This window comes from Emys orbicularis, chromosome 1 (genome assembly GCF_028017835.1).
Source record: "Emys orbicularis isolate rEmyOrb1 chromosome 1, rEmyOrb1.hap1, whole genome shotgun sequence".
In the NCBI taxonomy this organism is placed as follows: Eukaryota; Metazoa; Chordata; order Testudines; family Emydidae; genus Emys; species Emys orbicularis.
The window spans coordinates 332,772,429-332,794,005 of record NC_088683.1 but is presented as its reverse complement, the minus strand read 5'-3'; the positions used below and the strand labels follow the sequence as shown (position 1 = coordinate 332,794,005).

Sequence of the window (21,577 nt, the reverse complement as noted above, 5' to 3'; positions counted from 1 at the left end):
TCTTTTCCACGGCTACTTTTAAGTCTTCTATCCTTAGTCCATATATTTGTATCTAGTATTGTAGCCCTGTTGGTTTCAGAATATGAAAGACAAGGTGGGTGAGGTAATATTTTATTGGACCAACTTCTGTTGGTGAGAGAGACAAGCTCTTGAGCTACACAGAGCTCTCTTTCAGGTCTGGAAAATGTACTCTGTGTCACAGCTAAATACAAGGTGGAACCGATTGTTTAAACATAAGTAGATAACACATTTCAAGAGACTATTCAAGGTGAAGTGGCCCATTAACACCTCTCCAGTCATCAGGGGGTGGAAAGCTGGGGGCTGGAGAGGGGATTAGTGGGTTATAGATAGTTGTAATAAGCCATAAAGCCAGTGTTTCTATTCAGTACATGATTTTTAATATCTACCAAAGTTATGAATTTAAGCTTCCAGGCTCATCTTTTGAAGGAGTTGTGCAGGTTTCCTTTGAGGACGAGTAAGGCTACATTTTAGTCACAGGTACTTTTAATAAAAGTTGTGGACAGGTCACAGGCAGTAAACAAAAATTCACGGGCCATGACCTGTCTATGACTTTACTAAAAATACCCCTGACTAAAACTGGTGGGGGGGGACTCGAGTTAGCACCGTGGGTACTGGGGGTGGGGTTGGGGCAGGCTCCTTACCCAGCTCCTGGGAAGCGGCAGTCCCAGCTCCCTAACTCCACGCACTGCCCCTGCTCTGCCCCAAGCCCTAGTTCTGCAGCTCCCATTGGCTGGGAACCGCAGCCAATGGGAGCTGCAGGGGTGGTGCCTGGCTGCCAGCAGAGGCAGCATGTGGAGGAGCTAGGGGAGCTGAGGGAGAGGAGCCCCTCCTCCCCTCCCCGCCCCCCTCAGTAAGCAGTGGTCCTGAGGGTGCCCCACCAAACTCCTGCTGCTGGGGGCGGGGGGCCCCTGAGACTGCCCCAGCAGCAGCCAGTGTGACTGACCCCGGGGGCCACCCGAGCTGCTCAAGCAGCTCCTGGACCAGCTGCACTGGGCTGCTGCAGAAGTCATGGAGGTCACAGAAAGTCACGGAATCCGTGACCTCTGTAACAAACACAGCCTTAAGGATGAGATCTGAGGTCAGATATAGAATGATCACTTCAGTGAAAAGCTTTCACCCGTAGCTGATACGGTGTTTTTGTTTATCATTTTTTTGTATGAGTTCATCCAAGAGCATAGTGATTTTCTCGTTTCACTCGTGTAGTTGTTGGGGCATTTAGTGCACTGGATGAGGTACACCACATTCTGTGATAGGTATGTGTAGGACAGATATGCAGATACGTCATATGGTTCTGCTTTGAGTTGCTGGATCCTGGTTTGTGGGGAGCTTGCTTCTGTTGATGAGGTTGGGGAGTTGTTTGAAGGCCAGAAGAGGAGATTCAGGAATGTGGTCCTCATCGAGTGTGAGTTGTAGTTGTTTGATGATGCCCCATATGGGTTCCATTGTGGGGTTGTAAGTGACAATTCACATATCAAATCCTGGTAGATTTAACACAGGTTTACTTATTAGCCATGTTTCTTGCACACATATTACATTAGGCTTTTTTCCCCAATTCAAAGATGGCTTTCTTAACTGCATTATTAAATTATGCACGTTCCAGCTAAGGATTGTTAAGACCATGTTATTTAAGATATTATTGCTTTAATTTAAAATCATGTGAATGCGGTCTATTGAGAGGTTGTCTATCTTTAGATATTTTTCTGCTGATTTTGCTATGATTTTAATCATTTCAGGGTTTTTTTCCTGTCTGCAAGATTCAGTTAATTATTTCTATAATGAATGCTATAAACTGCTCTTTACTTACAAGCAGGACATCATCTCCCATTCCTTTCATATTCTCCTCCCTGACCAGAGATGTGTTCTGCTGCCCATCAATTCCTTGAGTATTTTTCTTCCTATTTTCTGCAGTGAGTACCTTTTGGTAGCCTCTGCTTATGACACACACAAAAAATTAAAACAACAAGGAGTCTGGTGGCACCTTAAAGACTAACAGATTTATTTGGGCATAAGCTTTTGTGGGTAAAAACCTCACTTCTTCAGATGCATAGAGTGAAAGTTACAGATGCAGGCATTATATACTGACACATGGAGAGCAGGGAGTTACTTCGCAAGTGGAGAACCAGTGTGGACAGGGCCAATTCAATCAGGGTGGATGTAGTCCACTCCCAATAATAGATGAGGAGGTGGCCCTGTCAACACTGGTTCTCCACTTGCGAAGTAACTCCCTGCTCTCCATGTGTCAGTATATAATGCCTGCATCTGTAACTTTCACTCTATGCATCTGAAGAAGTGAGGTTTTTACCCACAAAAGCTTATGCCCAAATAAATCTGTTAGTCTTTAAGGTGCCACCAGACTCCTTGTTGTTTTTGTGGATACAGACTAACACTGCTACCCCCTGATACAAAAAATTAAAATAATTCTGAATGTATTTCGCTAGCTTGTTCTGCTACTGCACATCCTTTATATTCTGCACTGTGCTTTTCCCCCCATGATTGCTGCATTTAGGTTCTGTCCCTTCTACACCGTTCTCATAGGAATGATTTCCTCCACATTTATTACACCTTATTGTTCCCTTACAAATGGCTGCCACATGTCCAAAACTTTGACAATTATAGCAACTTACGGGGGGAGAAGGTGTTAATATATGGTCCGTTTGGGAAGGCAAGGTGAGCATCTCTCAAATAAATTATTCTTAGGCTCTTACACAAAAAATAATCTCTCAGTGCTAACAGTCTTGCCCTGTCTCTAATGTTTTTGGGGGGCTGGAAAGTGGGGAAGATTACTGAGGAGATTGTGATACTGCCACTCTGGCACATGTGAACTTTTTTTTACCCTCCCTCAGTCTTATTTATGGTATGGAGACTATGCTGGGCTTGTTGGTCTATCATTTCCTTCTGGTGATGAACAGAGATCAAATGTCTCTGCTAACTTAGGTCCATCACTGCTTTTGATCCTGTCATCGACCACAGTTGATTGTGTCAACTGTAGAACCTGGCAGAGATAGCCAGGGTAGCACTTGAGTGGCTTGGTTCTTTTCTTTTTGAGAAGAACCAGAGGATAGTATTGTGTGATGGATCATCTGTCTGGAGATCTCTCTCATAGGTGAACTCGTATGGTTTTATTTTGTCATCTTTCCTTGTTTTGTGTCAAACTGCTGAGGTGATTTCAGTTTAGGCTGCATTTCCATGAGCATGCTGGATGCTCAGCTCTTTCATCATCTCATTGGACCTGCATAATAATGTTATTAGCCATTCCTCATACTATGATCTGAAATCAAATAAAATTTGTCTGCAGATACTTGCATGTTAGATGAAAGTAATGCTATTTAAGTGAGGAAACAACCAGAATTAACTTCTCCAGTCACATCTATACCTAAAATTTAGGTCAACTTAGGTCAGGGGTGTAAAAAATTCACACCTGTGAGAGACATTAAGCTGACCAAAGTCCCGGTATAGACACTGATCGGCCAAAGGAAGAATTCTTCCATTGACCTAGTTACTGCCTCATGTGGCAGTGAATTAACTAAGGTTATGGAAAAACCGTTTCCATCTGCACTACAGCGGCACAGCTGTGCCATTGAAAGGGTGTATTCCTCTGTGAATATGACTCCCAAATCCCAGAATTCCAGTTGGTTCTGGTAGGAATCCCACGATGCAGTGCAAGGAAAAAACCCAGAATACATAGGCTAGTGGTGGAACATTGCACCATGGGAAAATCTGCTCAGAATGCTGTGCGGTTATTTTGAAAAAGCACAGAGCTGTCTGGACACTAATTAACATGGGAAGCAGTCTAAGCGGGCATCAACAAAGTGTCGTGGGTGCATATTTTGGTATAGTTATATTGGAAAAACATATACTGATAAAACTTTCCTGTGTAGACAAGACCAGACTTTTTGGGTTGGTGAACTCTTCTTCTCAGGTAGCCCAGCACTTGTCTTGGCTGCTGGTCAGAGCTTTCCCAAGCAGTATGTAGAATAAAATTGACATGATTATTAGTTTCACAACTGTATATTCTGGATAGTAACAGTAAAAATAGCTAGCCTTGACATTTTCACTTTGCTAATGCTTGTGAAATCTGGGATCTGCAGCAAAGGCATTGGAACTGTCAGTCTGCTGATTCAGTAGCCCGTATTGGATGGATTCAGATTTGGAAGAGTATTTAAGCAACTCTGAAGGCTAGAAACTTTATATAAATATAAGCTTACATCTGTCAGAAATTGTTGGCATAGTGACCTAATCACCAAGGAACATACTGTGCTCACCACTGGCAAGTGGCTTTTCCAAGGCTTATTCTGAGGGAGGCTGGGAGCAGCCTCAAGGTTTGTCTTCCATTACAAGGGGCAGGAAAGAGGGAGCAGAGGGGAGTGTCTGCTTCTGTACCCATACACTCTCCGCAGCAAGGAATTGTGTTATATTGATAGTGTCTTTCCTCAGAGCCAGCAATGAAAATTACAAAGGTCTCATCGGTTTTACTAGTGCTCAGAACCGTAGGCCTAATGCTGCATTCCTCAGGCAAAACCCTTAATTCTCTCCAATTGTAGTTCTGTCTGCCTGTGGCGTACAGAATTGGGCTCTTAAATGGCAATGAAACTCAACACATTTTTGTAAACATCATTCTTTTGCTCTGGAAATTCGTGACTAGTGAAGGTATGGAAGACAAAGGGGAAGAGGATCAAAAATAGGCTGGTGAAGAGGAAGAGTGAGGAGGACTCCCTGGCTTTTTGCAGTAGGCAGGAAACGGTAGTGGGGGAGGGTAAGGTTTTTCCCCCTCCTTCTCAGTATCATTGTGGTGTGTGTATGGGAGGACACGAAATGTATCCGATACCTGAAGGTAAAGGGCCATGCCAGCCAGATGTATTCTGCAGCAGAATGAATCTAAGCCTTCAGCAAGGTCCTGGCATTCTGTACCGCTTGGGTGATTGGAAGTTCTGCAGTAGCTTTCTGTAAATTTTAAAAAAATGAAGTATTGAAGAATATATATGTGACAACAAAGGATACAATCAATGTAATAGCCACCCTTTATATTTAAATAAATTTCTTTATCATTTGCATTGTTCATACTTTCTTTTGCAGACTTCAGTATTAACACTTAGCTGCATTGTCGAAATAATCTGGCTATTTCTCCTGAACATTAGATACACTTTTTTTTTTTTTTAAAGTGATTGTTACATTATTATTCACCACCTCAGTGAATGAATATGGGGTAGTTCATAACTCTGAGCTACTGTTTCAGGCTGTCTGTAGATTCAGGCAGACAATACTGCAGTCTTCAGGTCACACTTCCATGATTTTTTTCACAACACTGAGAACTGGAAATACTTATTTTAAATGAAAGCCTGGAGTGCCATTTTGCCATTTCTGGAGTGCCATTCTGCAACAAGGAGTAAATTCCATTTCATCACAGAATACGGGGAGCCCTGGTTAAGGTCTGTGAGACTCAAGTACTCAAAAGCAGGGTCCAGAGCCACTGCTTTGGTGGGAAGCCCAGTGCTTCTCCTTGTCTCTTGCCCTACTTTCTAGCAGTTGGGAATGGAAGACAATGCTATGCTTCTCTGTAAGGTGCTGTACTGTGCTTCCAGGTAGAAGGAGTCTCTTTCCTATTGGATTGCAACTACAGCTGTTTCTCTGTAGTGTGGATGCACTTTACGTGGATCTATGCTTGACAACCACTTGAAAAGTTCAGCCAGTACTTATTATTTGCTTACTTAGCCTAGGCAATATATTCCTTATGTTTAAAACAACTATGTACACAATACAGCTTACCTCGGTATAAATTGTGTTGCTTGGGTGTGAATATCCCCGCCCCGAGCGATGTAAATTATACCAATCTAAGCGCTGGTGTGGTCAGCACTTCTCCCACTGACATAGCTACTGCCACTCACAGGGGCTGGAGTAATTAAGTCCATGGGAGAGAGCTCTCCCATAGACTTGGAGCATCTGCACTAGCAGTGCTACAGCAGCACACCTGCATCGGTGGAGCTGCGCCGCTGTAGCCATGTCTCTAGAAAGTAGGGCTCTCATTTTTGCTATAGGTTTGGTGTTGATTTAATCTCCTTTCCCATGAACCAGCATGGCAGTTAAGATCTATTTTGGCCCTTATGCTAACTTCCCTCAGATGTGACAGCTGAGGATTGGTGATAGGGAGGCTGTGGAGGACCATTGTATCTGGAATTGCCTCACCTTGTTGTGCCAGGCTTTGAGGACATGGTTCAAGGTTGATTTTATTCATTCAGGTTTTTTCTGGAGGGGGAGTGTAGGGAGATGCTTTGGGCAGAGAGCCCTTTTTGTTGATGTGTTAATTCTAATTGTATGTTACATTTAAAACTGCATTTAATTTTATTTATGCTTAAAACTTACAAGATAATCATTGTAAATCAGATAAATAAGTGTAACATGTTCAGGTCCTAGCTATATTTCACCACACTTAGCAAAAGAGGCTATTCTTATTCATACAGCCAGGTGCAAAGCATGAGATTTTAAAGTTCAGCTGCATTTGTTTCTTATTTTCAAACAAGTCTGAACAGTTGTTTTCTCCTGCTTTAAAAAACAAACAAAAAAGTGTATTCCTATTCCTCTCTTCAGCCATTAGGATTAACAGGGTTTTCTCCACTTACGAAAACACCCACCTTTGGACTAATACCATACTTGTGAAGTTTCAGCCCAGAACTAAATCTTTTAGAACATAAGAGAGGCCGTACCGGGTCAGTCCAAAGGTCCATCTAGCCCAGTATCCTGTCTGCCGACAGTGGCCAATGCCAGGTGCCCCAGAGGGAGTGAACCTAACAGGCAATGATCAAGTGATCTCTCTCCTGCCATCCATCTTCACCCTCTGACAGACAGAGTCTAGGGACACCATTCCTTACCTGTCCTGGCTAATAGCCATTAATGGACTTAACCACCATGAATTTATCCAGTTCTCTTTTAAACTGTTATAGTCCTAGCCTTCACAACCTCCTCAGGTAAGGAGTTCCACAAGTTGACTGTGCGCTGCGTGAAGAAGAACTTCCTTTTATTTGTTTTAAACCTGCTGCCTATTTTCAGGAAGTTCTAAGTGCAAACACAAGTTTATGATGGCAAATCCTACTCTATTAAACAATTGGTCTGTCAAGTCTGTTATCTTGCTGCGAGAGCAGTTGATCGGGACCAGAAATGCTAACAGAAGTTGAAATCTTGCCGTAGGAACAAGAAAATATTTAAGCAGGCTACCTGTGATTGCCCAACAGACTTAAGAAAACTGAACCGAAGTAGGAAGAACCATGCAGTTCATGATTTTCAAAGATACTATGTGGAATTCAAGAATTGAGTTGTCCCTACTTCAGACTAGGGTGGGGCATTTGATCAGTCCAAAAATAATTGGTCAATTGATCTGACAATAATTTGACCCATGTTTGACCGATGTCAAAAACTATGAAATATTTTAAAGTTCTAATTTATTAGAACAGTAACAAAAAGGTCTCCAGTGGTCTTAGTCTTAGATATACTTATGCCTAATTACAAAAAGAAGTTACCGTATATACTCTATCATAAGCCAGTTTGTTTATAACCAACACCTACCCCCCCCCCCCCCCCCCCAAGCCGACCCTATAATTCAGGCTCCCGGGCCATTAGGCTAAGCCGCTGGTGGGCCGAGATGGTTTGTTTACCTCGAGTGTCCGCAGGCACGGAGGTAAACCGAAGTAAACAGTGTCCCGGCGCGCCAGCTGCTTACCCTGACGGGCCGGGACAGCAACTGGTGGGGAAATTTTTTTGGGGGGAGAAGCTGGGGGTCAGGGGAGTAACCTCGGTGACCACCCCCCACATGACCTACCCCTAGCCTGGGACCCCCACATTCTCCCCATCCCATCCCTTCCCACCTTATCTGGGGAGGGCCAGGGGAGGATTTATCTGGCCTGGCTGGAGCTGCTCCGCCAGGCCAGGTGGTGCGGCCGCAGTGTGCTCTGGCGGGCCGGGCCCAGCGGCTGCAGCCTGCCAGCCCCAGAGCTGCAGCTGCTTCAGAGGCTGGGGGGAGAGCAGCGTGGCCAGAAGCGGAGAGACTCTGCCCCGCCTCTTCCCTTCTGACTGTGCTGCCTCTCCTTGCTCCCTCTGTTGTGGGGAGGGGCTGTGTCCCACCTCCCCCTCTCTATACCCGTTCATAAGCTGACCCCCTTCTCTGGTGCTTCCCTTTTTTACTAAAAAAAATTCGGCTTATGAACGAGTATATATGGTACTTAACTAGTTATTCTAACTCAGAAAAATATGAAACACAATGAATTTCTAAAAAATGAAAGAAAAAACTGAACAGTTACAAAACAAAAGAAATTAAACAGAAATGGAATACATAACAATAAAAGAAAAGTAATTTTAAAATGCACTTATGCTAGGTAGGCAACAGACCAACTCGGTATGCATCTTACTTTTCATTATCTTTTTCTTTATCGGTTTCAGCTGCTTCATCTATATCTTTGTTGTCATCAAATTCATCCGTACCTCCTCCTTCCTTTTCATCTGATCAATATTGAGTCAACGCTTCATCTGCCATTTTCTTCTCTAATTTTAAATTGTGATACACAGTCACCAGCTTCTCAGCACTAGAGGTCTTCAGTCGATTTCTGGATTTTGAATGTATGATTTCCCCAAGTTGAAAAACGTTCTTCCATACATGAAGTAGTACATATAGTGTTAAAAGAATTACTGCCACTATAGCTAGAGTACAAAATGGACCCCACCCTTTCAATCATGATGAAGTAGCAAACTGTCTTGATTGAGCTGCTGGGATTGTACTCCATATTGTTCTACGACTGAACAAGCTGCTTCTTCTTTTATAATTTGCTACTTCCATCAGAATTTTGTTCGCTTGGAGATCTTTTAAAATTTGCAACAGTCACTACAAGGTCACAAACTGAATCAAATTCATCATCAGAAAGGTCTTGGTCCTGGGAGCGTGGATCAAGAAGGTAGGCAGCATTACGCGGAGGGATTTTTTTCAATCCTATTACTTTGGGTATTATCTTTTTCTCTTCTGCTTTGTAAGTGGACTGTTCGGTATTCTCACAAATGTTTCTTAACCTTTAGGAGCTTATTCTCAGCATCAGACAATGTAGAACGATCATTTTTCTATATTCTGAATGGATTGAGTTTTGCATCCAAAAGATCTCATCAAGAATGTCAGTGCAGATTACTCAGGAGCAATACCCAGCCACCCCTTTTGGAACAGCAGCTGATTGCTAGAAGGCTGTTAGTATCTGAAGATTTTTGAGACATTTAATAGAAGATGCCCCTTAAGTATGACAAGGCTTACTTAGTGTAGATGAATTGAGTGCTGTAGTAAATACACCTCTACCCTGATATAACATTGTCCTCGGGAGCCAAAAAAATCTTACTGTGTTATAGGTGAAACCGCGTTATATTGAACTTGCTTTGATCCGCCGGAGTGCGCAGCCCGCCCCCCGGGAGCACTGCTTTACCGCGTTATATCCAAATTCGTGTTATATCGGGTCGCGTTATATCAGGTTAGAGGTGTAATGCTAAAAAATGACTGCTGGTATTTTAGCTTTTAAAAAACAAAAAACTTGTCAGTGTTTTTTCTCTCCTGACATGATGATGAGAAAGTTGTCAGATATTGAACATCGCTAACAGAAAGCTGCATTACATGGGTTGCATGTCTGTAACATAAAAGATGTGGATACTCATTTATCAATAAAGCCCAAGCAGCTTTCATATTAGTGTCATAATAACCTTCCATGGACCCAATTTGTTGTTGTTAAACTGGTCAGCAATATATTGGGCTGTGTGTTGATGCTTAGCTGTGCATTGGGATGGGTAAAATGCTGATTGTGAAGTTTATTATGAAGTTGAAAACACACTCATTGCGATTAGTGCTCCAACCATCATGGATGTGAGGACCTTGACCAGTAAAAATGCCAACTCTTTTTGGTCCACTTTGGCATTCAGAAGACATTCTGCAAATCATACTTTGTAAACTGGATACTGCTTGTGGAAAAAACTCTAGCATATAAGGATTTTAAACTATATGAAATGGCGGGTGTATTGCTGGCATAAATACCTCTAGCATACATATGGTCAAGTTTGTGTTTCTGGTCATGGGACATTCCATGCAAAAAAAATCTCTTGATCCCAATTTGATGGACATCTGAAGGCTTTCCAGGAGTAAGGAGTTTTCAATGCTGAAGCAGATGGAGTAGTAAAATTCTTATTAGAAGAAATGGAATTAGCTTCACTTCCATTGTCATTCATATCACTATCTTCAGCAAAAGACTCCGTGCTTCATGATGCTGCTGCCAAAGATGAAGTTAGAGGAGAATGCAAAGAAGAAAGCAAATTTTGTTCCAGACTGGTTTTCCCTTTCTTTCTGTTTGAGTGCAATAATCTAGTTTTGACAATAGGTCGACAAACATCACAAGAATTCAACAAGTGTTTCTCCATTCTATCTACGTGTCACGCTTTCAGAAGAACAGAACTTGCACTTAGCTTGAACAGTTTTTCCATACAAATGATTTTGGCTTTCCTTGACTGTATAATTTATTATGTCACTGTTAATGTCTCACTACTTCTGGAATGCTCTCTAGATTATGAAGTATCTCTCATATTTCAATCATCAGTAGCCACTCAGTTTGATTTCTAACTTCCGGTATTCCAGAAAATTCCAGCCCATCAAAATGTTTTTGGGCATGCTGCCCCCCCTCCCCAGGACCTTTGCAGACTCCCAGATCACATGGGGGGTGAGGTGGAGAGGCGGTGACTCCTTTCTGCAGCAAATACAGTGGATTCTTAAGCAGGCTCAGGAGGAGGAACAGAGCAGAAAAGGAGGAGCCTTTATACTCAGTGCAAAGTACAGAAGAAAAATAAGGCATACACAGAATCACAAAAATATTGCCAAAATTCGCGCAGTTGTCACAGCATTGATGGCCTAGTACAAATATTGTATGTATATCTTTGTTTGTATGCTAGAAGATTGCAGCCAATCAAGATGCTCAACTTTCAATTGATTCTCCTTTTTCTCCAAAAGGTGACATTAGTATATGAGAGAGACAAGGTGGGTGAGGTAATATCTTTTATTGGACCACCCACTTTGTCTCGCTAACGTCCTGGGACCAGCACGGCTACAACAACACTGCATACGTTCATATATAGTAAAGTGAATGATCAAGATATTTAAGTAGACTTGCTAACAGATGGCACGACCATGCTGTCAAAAAGTAGGCTGCTGCCTATATCAGGCCATTCTTGCTGGAATATTTGACAATATTTGACCATGATCAAATAGGCAGTCAGTTGATATTATTTGACTGGTCAATTGGGCCAGCTTATAAAGCATACATCAGACTTTCCAAAGAGTTAAAATTTTATTAGTGGAATTTTGTAGGTTATATTTAAATAAGTTGTAAATTATTGTATCTAATTGTTATGATTATAGACTAAGAAATAGGTTGATAGCACAGGTCATTGTTTAAGTGGGTATATTAGGACATCAGAGAGTTCAACCAAGACCCCATGTCTTCAGCAATTCCCAGGCCACAGAATTTGCTACAGAATCCAAGTTTGTATTCTTAAAAGAATGTTTTCTATCCCATAGAATTTTGTTTTCTGGAAAAAGTGGGGGGCTGTGCTCAGGCAAGATTACAACATGTACAGTAAATCTTTTATTGTTTTTATATCCTTATCATTTATCCCCCCCCCCCCCCCCCCCCGTCTGTATTTTTGCTAGGGTTCAGTGCATCTATAGGACCTGAGTGTGGTGTAAGAGGTCAGGGTTTAAATTACTTAGATGCTTTTGAAAATCCAGATCCTCCAGCATAATGTGGCCATTTGGACTGCACTGCTTGCAGATTCTGGCTGCCATGCTGATGTGCCTGCCCCTGGAGAATCACCCTGATGGAAGGAGGCTCCTTTGGTATAGAGACTCCTCCACTTCCTTGTTCTCTCCCCCTTTCTCTGCTGCCAGTGCAGTGTGTGTAGTCTTAAAGTATTAACCAAACAAATACCATAAGAAGCTTGCTGCCTGGACACCTTAGTTTAAGAGTGAGCTTGTAGAAGCCTAAAGGACAATAGTTGGTTAAATATGAGGGTAGGAAACCATCCTATGGGAACAAAATGCTCCTTTTTTCAAATGAGATTGCGGTGCAGCAAGGACACCCAATCTGAGGAGGAACATTCATTACAATATCTGGAAAGATTAAATGTTTTATGAAAGGATGAATGTGCTTGGACATGCAGTATGGTAAATAGTCAATCTTAATGTTTGCTAAAGAATTTTTGAGCTGGAAGCTCTAAAGAATTTTTGAGCTGGAAGCTCAAAAGAACTGTCATTTCCACTAAATGTTTTAATCTTGGGAATAGTCTGGTTCTGAGGTTCTCAAACTTCATTGCACCGCAGCCCCCTTCTGACCAGAAAAATTACTATGTGACCCCAGGAAGGGGGACTGAAGCCTGAGCCTTGCCCCGGGTGGGGGGGCCAAAGCCCAGGCCCAAGGACTTTAGCACTGGGCGGGGGGACTGTAACCTGAGCTCTGCCACTCAGGGCTAGGGCTGAAGCCGAAGCCTGAGCCCCGCCGCCTGGGGCTGAAGCCCTTGGGCTTCGGCACCCGATGGTGGGGCTTGGGCTTTGCCCTGGGCGGTGAGGCTCGGGCTTCAACCCCGGGCCCCAGCAAGTCTAACACCAGCCCTGGTGACCCCATTAAAACAGGGTCGTGACCCACTTTGGTGTCCCAACCCACAGTTTGAGAACCGCTGGTCTGGCTCTTAGAGAAAACGCCATTCTGCATTTTAGCCTTGGCATATGTACTTCATGATAAACAAAGAGATGGCTTTGCAAATAGTGTCATGTGCAGCTTATCAGGAAATCTAGATTTCTCTGGCTACTTGAGTCTACAAGGAACATAGGGGTGACTGCCAATCTATGAAAATACAATGGATACGAATTTTTGACAGTGAAAGTGATGTAAGCTCTTTAGGGCTGGGGCTGTCTCTGTATGTGTTTTTATATAGGGCCCAGCACAATGGAGTTCCAATTCTGACGGGGCCTCTGAACACTACTACAATAACATTAGATTTAACTAAATTTTGTCTAGAGTTAGATACAACTACTTTACATGGGCTCCCTAAAATGTGCCTTACAAGAACTTTAGACTTTTTAAAAAAGTTAGAAAATTGGGGAATTTCAGAGTTAAAGTTGCATTTCATGAAGAAGTACTTCCCTGTATTGGGTATCAGAGGGGTAGCCGTGTTAGTCTGAATCTGTAAAAAGCAACAGAGGGTCCTGTGGCACCTTTAAGACTAACAGAAGTATTGGGAGCATAAGCTTTCGTGGGTAAGAACCTCACTTCTTGAAGTGAGGTTCTTACCCACGAAAGCTTATGCTCCCAATACTTCTGTTAGTCTTAAAGGTGCCACAGGACCCTCTGTTGCTTTTTCCCTGTATTAATTCACTGGGGAAGCAAGGGTTCGTATGCACATGGATGGACTGTGTGCATATTTCCTCTAAAGAGTGTTGGAATTAAAAATGAACATTAGGAAACATTACGGGCATTTAGAGTTCAGGTTTACTTCTTAAATAAGACAATCGATGTATAGCTTTTTCTAAAAATCACTTATTAAATTTTATAAAACAAACAGCCATATCTCAAGTGACATATAGAACAAAGTTTATAGTTTAGAATCATTAACATAAATATGAAACATTCACAACTGGCCATTCTAATATACTAGAATGCATGACCATCATGTACTCCAAATACAATACAGAATTTGTAGGTGTACATGGCATTTTACAAAACAAGTCAGTCGCTGTCTTGAAAAATTTAGTTGAACTTGAATATTGTAGATATAACAATTCAAATGGAAGGAAATGTGAGACATCTGTGACGAGATCATATTTATTGAACTATAATCCATTGAGGCCTGTACTTCTTAGAAGTAATTTTAAATCACAAAATTAAGATTCTTTTAGGTATTAAACATACATATTAAGTGTAAATTACTATAAATTATTATTTGTAAAAATCTTAAATAGGAAACCTACAGATCTGGAAAACTTTATAACTGTTATTTTATATCTATTCTGTGAAGTAGGTCATACCTCACAACTCTTAGAATTAACTAACTGTTTGTTAATTTTACTCAAAATTGAGTGTTAATTTGACTATTTAGCTTCTGTTTATAGTAATCCTTAACTTGAAGTAAAAGGAAGTATTAGAAAATGTGGAAGCTCTCAAACTGTCCTAATTGACTTAGAGGTTCATTTTTACTTGATCTGCATTTAAATTATGCTTTTTGTTTCTTCTTTAAAGAATAAAGGTTCACTTCAGTTTGAAGACAAATGGGATTTCATGCGCCCCATTGTTCTGAAGCTGTTACGCCAGGAATCTGTCACAAAACAGCAGTGGTTTGATCTGTTTTCGTAAGTGATTTTTTTTTTTTTTTTAAACTTCCAGTTCTTTGGTAACAGGATGGAAATAAAATTATAATATTGCTTATAACGTAGAAGTCAGATGTAGGAGGGCCATGTAGAAATGGATGCATTTACAAGATAAAAGAGAACAAAAAGTACTGGTTAATTCCGTTTCATTAAATAGTAACACTGCTTCTCTTGAGTACAGTTTTGTAGAGTTGGTGTTTTACTGAGACACAGGCCTCCACAAATAGAACACAAAAAACAGCACAGCTTTCTTACTGTTTTTACAATTTTGTTCTACTTCAGCTGAAGACGATAGGCTTCTTCTGTACCCTCCCGCAAACCTTTCACTCTAATTGGAAATGGGGACTAGATATTTTGTAGTGCTTTGACAGTAAAGTCTGCATATATGACCAATCACTTCATACAGTATTACTCTGACAATAAATGCATATGACTTACAAGTGGTTTAACTTTAAGCTGATTGTGGCGTGTCCTTCAAAAATGAAATAATAATGCAATTTTACTGATATAATTGGAGTAATTGTATACTTTTAAACATAACCCTTATGATTTTTTTCCTGACACTGATTGCAGCATTATACTTCTAGCTTTTTTTTTTATTATTTCAGTTTCACTATGATGCAAGGAGTAGATAATAAACCTTCCATTATATAAATCAGGCCATCTCTGCTCTGTCAGCTGAAATTATAAATGACTTATGATAGATCAAAAATTAAGATTGAGCTTGGGGAGGCCCTGTTTTAATTGCAAAGTTCTAAAATTATTGGTTCCAGCAGGGATATCTTGCACCAGCTCCTGCAATGGAACATAGGCATCTTCTGACATTCCAGCTACTGGTTCCTTTCTGACCCTGATCATAGAACAGTGTGGTCTCAAATGGATGAAGAGTATTCAAAGATCTAGCCCTTGTCTGCATGGGAAATTTGCACTGGTTTAACTTTAATTGGCTTTTAAACTGATATAGTTAAACCCTGCTTAGACACTCTTAAGCTGAAAAAACCCCACTTCTTTAAAGAAATAAGTGTGTTTACACAGGGGTTTGCATCAGTGTAACTATATTGGTGTAAACCCACTCCTTAGATTATACAATACAACTTTCCCATGTAGACATGGCTGTAGTATCCCAAAAGGTGGTAATGAAGCAAAGTGATGCTTGACATAGCATGTTTTACGTGACCCATGATGATGTAACTGAGGGCATAATTTACCTGCAGAATCTCTATTATTAGTGGTGAGAAGGAAAGAGCCCAGCTTGACTCTTAAAGGCCAGGTTGAGTTTGCTGGACTAGCAATTAGGAAAAAAAGAATGTTTATGTTCCTGTGGATCAAATTTGTTATGGAATTAGTGAGGCAATAGTGCCATTTTTGGTTCCTTTCCAGAGGAGAACCACACTTTTAAAAGCCACCCATGCCATGGAACATTTATTGACTAAACTGACAAAAGTGCCTCTTGAGGTCCCTGATTATCTGTAAGCTCAAATTTCTTACAAGGAAGGTCAATTTCCGGGCAATAGTGATTCAGCTTGCTGAACAAGTGAGCTTCAAGCTGTAGTGCAGCGATTCAGAAATTTTTCACAGTTGGGACCACATCTTCATAGAGTGTTTCATGAAAAGCTCTCATCTTGCTTAGGATTGGTCAGTGTCAGTGTGGCAATGACGGCAATTGTTTCTAGGTAAAAGTAAAGTTAGGAAAGTATTTAGATGTTTTTAATTTAGTAAGTGTTCCTGTCCCTTTTGAAAGAAAATAAGCCTCCATTTGTTCTTCATTTTACGCTCCCTTTCCTCCCATCTGTTCTTTTTTCCCCCTACCTCCTACCAGGTGCCTGGACATGCTTCTGTAACCTGGTCCCCTTCTCTCTTATTGTCTGGTTCTTTTCTCCCATTATGTGTTTCCCTACCCCCAGTTTTGTTCTCCCATAATCCTTGCATGTGTTAATGATCTCCCTGCTACCCCAGCTCCATCCAACTCACAACTGTTCTTTCCCTGATTCCTTGAATGTATTGCTTGGCTACTTGTTTACCTCTCCTTTGCTTCCCTGGATGTTCTGTTTCTAATGGGGGAGCCACTAGTCCCATTGGCAGGTCTTGGGTTCAAATGGTGGCTGGCGGCTGTAATCCCTAAGCATATTCTCCTCATATATAGGAATGGCTTCTAGTGGAGGCTTGCTCCTTTTCTGTTTCCAGCTGCTTCTATAGATGTCAAGACTCTTTGCAATAACTGGAAATGAGGCCTCAGCACCCTGATTGGTCAACAATAATATATGAGCCACAGTTTTGAGAACTGTTGATTTAGAGAGAGATCCATTCTGTACCATCTCTAGACTCCTTCAGAAGATGGTGATAATCCCACCTTAATCAGTCAATCCCTCTGCTGATGTTTTCCCATGTCTGCATGCCACTCCTGTTAGTCCTCCTTCAGACGTTTCATGTTAAAAAAACAACTAAAACTTTCTTAAAAGCGATCCAGCTGTTTATTTTGGTACTAAATGAGTATGTTCTTCTGTTTCCAAAAGAATCATATTTAAAATATCTGAGTGAATCTGTTAGACTGCAGCATATTGGTGCTTTAAAGCTTGCAACGACTATTTCTTGTCAAGTCTGCTACATTAGAAAGCTTCTAATCTGTGGCCATCCAGGAGATTTGCAAGATAGTCATATATATGGAGTTCTTTGAACGCATTCACTAAATGGTATGGTATTGCTTAGATTTGGCCTCTAGATATGAATTAAGACTTGATCTGTCAGTGTTATAAAAACCCCTTTACAAGAGATCTTTGACCAACCATTTCTTAAAATATTCCCCAAATAAAGTAAAATTAGATCCTCTTCCTGTTTTGAGAGGTATCATATTTCTCGCTACATAAAATCTCTTCATTAGAGCCCCAAAATTGCCTACTTTCTGATTCAGTGACTAGATTGCTTTTTACTCTCTGCAGTGCCCAGCACAATGGGTCATGAATCCTGATTGGGGCCTCTATGACTAAAGCGATACAAATAATTAGTACTAGGTTATGATTCTTCTTGTTGTAGTAGCTTTAGAACAAATCAGTAGTTTTAGAAGTTGGAGTTCCCACCTTGGTTTGCAAAGGAACAGACTCAAGAGTGTTGATACTTATGTGGTAAATATCTTCAGAAAGTAATAATATGTGAGTGAGTAAGTCTCTTTCTTGTCTGAATACAGTAGAACCTCTGAGTTATGAACACCTCAGGAATGGAGGTTATTCGTAATTCTGAAATGTTCGTAACTCTGAACACAACGTTATGGTCGTTCTTTCAAAAGTTTTCAGCTGAACGTTGATTTAATACAGCTTTGAAACTTTACTATGCAGAAGAAAAATGCTGCTTTTAACCATCTTAATTTAAATGAAACAAACACAGAAACAGGTTTTTTTACCCTGTCAATTTTTTTAAAACTTCCCTTTATTTATTTAGTAGTTTAACACATTTTGTACGGTAGAGTATTTGCTTTATTTGTCTCTGCTGCCTGATTGCGTACTTCCAGGTCCAAATGAGGTGTGTGGTTGTATAGCATGGATTAGTTCTCATTAAGATGTGCTGCCTTTAAATGTTTAGTTTTGATAACTTAAGTAGGAACATTTTGGAGAAGGCACTGTAGGAAAATATATCAAGTTCAGAATGCATATTTAAGTCCCAGTCTTGCAACCAGCTCCACACAGGTGGACAATGGATTCCCATTAAAGGCATTGGGTTTCCATGTAGGCATAAGTGTCTGCCCGTGTTGATCCAATTGCAGGACTAGGACCTTAGTGTTCATACTGGTACAGCTGTTTATCTGTGCATACCAAATGATAGTTTTTCACTCTATCGAGAAGCTGTGGAGATCGTCTTACTTGTTGGGAGTGGCAGACAACCTTTTAGTTGAGGACAGAGAGTCAGGAGATGTAGGCTCATTTCCTGGATCTGCCACAGAGTTACAGCATGATCTTGGCCAAGTCATTTAAACCTGCTAGGTCTCCACTTTCATATCAGTATAATGGGGCTATTTCCCTACCTCAGAGTGGTGCTTTATGAACATTAATGACGCCCCGTGGTATACTCAAATGGAAGGTGAAGGACAAAGTATTACTGCAGTTCCTGACTTTATACTGCTTGACTGTCAAATTTCAGTGTTACATCTAATATTAAGGCATCATTTTGGGTTTATGAATTTCATTTTTCAGGGTTTATTTTTAGCAATTTTTGCATTTTATGTAGATGTCAATAATTGGGGAGGTTGGGTGCTTTCTCTTTTTATAGACTAATGAATAATGTATATTATATACATTACTCATCGTATACAGTAATGAGTAATCAATCTGTATAGTTTCCTAGTGCACTTTAGTATACTACTGTTTCAAAAGCACTATGTTAAAGCGCACAAGGGAATCTTTAGTGCTTACCAGAAAGCCTACACTGACCAATAAGTATGCAACACTCTTAGTGCTTCAGAAGTCACACCTCCATAGACTGCATTACTGCTCCGTGTAGACAAGCCCTCAAATACAAGTACCCATTTCTGGTGTGATTTGGATCAACACCTATTTATTTATTTATTTATTTATTTATTTTCAGGGGTGTTTATCAGATAAAACCTAAAATTACATGTCAAAATAGTTCATGAAGAGCTTTTTAGAAAAGAGGGCATGTGCCCTCATTCACAAACAGTCACTGTATTGGTGGGATTTCATTTTTAGTGTGTGGAATGTACACCCACTTCTTTTGAGGAACTACTTCAATATAACTGTTTTTAGACTTTGTACATTTCTGCATTAAATTCTAAGTGTAGTTCTTACTGAAAGATGTATAAACTGTTTTCTAGGGATGTGCATGCAGTTTGCTTGTGGGATGACAAAGGTCCAGCAAAAATTCATCAAGCTTTGAAAGAAGACATCCTTGATTTTATTAAACAAGCACAGGCAGTAAGTTCTCAACCTTCAATAATTTACACTGTCCTTTAAAAAAATAAAAGTATAACCGTAAACCTCTTTGGATCCCAAACATGACTTGTTCCAGTAATTTCTAACACAACGGAAAATTGCCTTTTAGGCATTGGTGGACCTTGTTTTGAATATCACAATTGTACTGAAAACGTTTTATTAACCGATTCATTTTATCCTGAGTGTTTACCTTGACCAGAAAGATTAAGTACTTCTCAGTCTGTTCTTGAGAATAAAGAGGTAATAATTGTTATATACTGTGGAGGAGATTTGGCCATTATTGGATGAACAAAAATATTTATCAGGGAGTCTCCTTGGAAGTATTCCTTCACTCGCTTGCCTCTTTGACTTATAAATAAAAGCACTTACTGCTGAATCTTTGACTTGAGGCAAAGTTAAGCATCAAAGTGATCTCTTTTGTATGATTAGAGAGAGAGCTGGAAAAGGAACAATAAACCCCCTTTTCTAGTTCCAGTTTTTATTGCCTAGAAAATTCATTTCTGGGGATGTGATCTGCAAGCTGTCTAACTTGCTACAGAAGTAGCTAGAATATTCTAAATTTAGCTATCAGTGAAGAGACCTTTAATGCCTATCAAAAAAGATGAAGAGATCAGATCAAAGATATTTTAAATATTTTTCAAAAATTACCAATATTTGTTTGACTATCAGATTGATAAAGCCAGAATTTGTGTTCTATAAGAAAATGTCTGGAAATAAAGATTAACTCTTAAATGCAAGGAAGTTCTTTAATTGTTTTAGCTGGCTTCAATACTACACTAGCATATTCATGGTTTTGCTTAAGAAATGGTCAAATGTATAGTCTTCTGACAGAATACTAGTGAGTTAACAGCTTGACAAGCTCCATAGACCATTTGTATTTCAGTAGCTTTGGTCTACTGTTGACTTGACACCTGGTTTTGAGTTTATTCTAAATTAAAATACATATGAAACAGTGTTGTAGTGTGCTCATAAGAGTTTTTGTAGAGAGTGAAAGATGTGCAAAGACAAAAATTTGGAAAAGAAAAATAAATCTAAAATGTGTTCCTACAAACTCAAAAAGGGCCTTTTACTCAAACAAAGCCTTTTCTTTTCTAGGCCCAGATACAGCAGACTATCCCTATCCGGCAAAGCTCTTACACGTGCTGATGTTCCTTTGACTTTATTGGTACTTAAGAATGTGCTTAAGTGCTTTGTCGAATTGGGACCTTAGGCATGATCTGTACTGGTAGCTGTTTTTGTAAGCTTATGTTTATGCATTGTCTAGCCCATCATGCCTAAATTGGCTGTAACCTGTAGGAGCTAGTGCAGCATAAATGTTAAAAGTTCAGGTGTCTAAAGCCAGATCAGTAGATCACATTGAATTCAACTTTCTACTGCATATAAGGTAGAAAATAGTTCTTGTGAAACTTTCCTGTGTAGACTGGCTATACTGATATAACCCGCATGTGGACATTTATTCTGGTGTAAGAATAAATAAAACCAAGAAAAGCCAAACCTCTTCACAGGCAACATAACCTAATCCAAAAAAGCCATTCTTATACCAGAGTGGTTACATGGGGGATTATATCATTTTAAATTCAAATCTTAGGTTATACCAAAAATACTTGTACCATGTAGACAAAGCCATCTGTTGTTTATGTAAAAACTTTTTTACAACTGAGCTGCTCTTTTCTTCCAGAGAGTACTGAGTCATCAAGATGATACAGCTTTACTAAAAGCATACATAGTAGAATGGCGCAAATTCTTTACACAGTGTGATATCTTGCCCAAACCATTTTGTCAACTAGAAATTACTTTAATGGGTAAGCAGGGCAGCAACAAGAAATCCAATGTAGAAGACAGTATTGTTCGAAAGGTAAGTGACACTTTCTGATCAGAGTTTTGTAACAGAACATAAGATTTAGTGTTGATGCATTCCACAGCTGAAGGATAAAATTGCACTAACCTCACAGTATTGGAGTATCACTTTGCTTAAATCACCTTGCAACTTTTACTCCTCTTCCCAATGTTTTCCTCTGCCACTTACCGAATATTGCCCTAACTCTGACCATTTCCTTCATCTGTTCAGAGCAGCTCCCTGTGTTTTAAAATAGTTGTAGATCTCTGTAAAATGATTTATTTAACAAAAATACTTCTGATCTTGCTCCCTTTGCAGCCTGAGATACAGGAGGTCAATGAGCTTACATTTACTGGACCATTAAGGAGT

At 40.2% G+C, this 21,577-nt stretch overlaps 1 protein-coding gene across 1 annotated transcript in view; it reads left to right on the top strand.

Moving 5' to 3' along the window:
* Positions 1-21,577, top strand: part of CUL5 (cullin 5) — a 70,354-nt gene that overhangs the window by 15,186 nt on the left and 33,591 nt on the right. Inside the window, exons 2-4 of the mRNA XM_065406353.1 lie at positions 14,307-14,416; positions 19,254-19,353; positions 21,050-21,226. Of these exons, the coding sequence (XP_065262425.1) occupies positions 14,307-14,416; positions 19,254-19,353; positions 21,050-21,226 (387 nt within the window). The remainder of the gene's footprint in view (positions 1-14,306; positions 14,417-19,253; positions 19,354-21,049; positions 21,227-21,577) is intronic.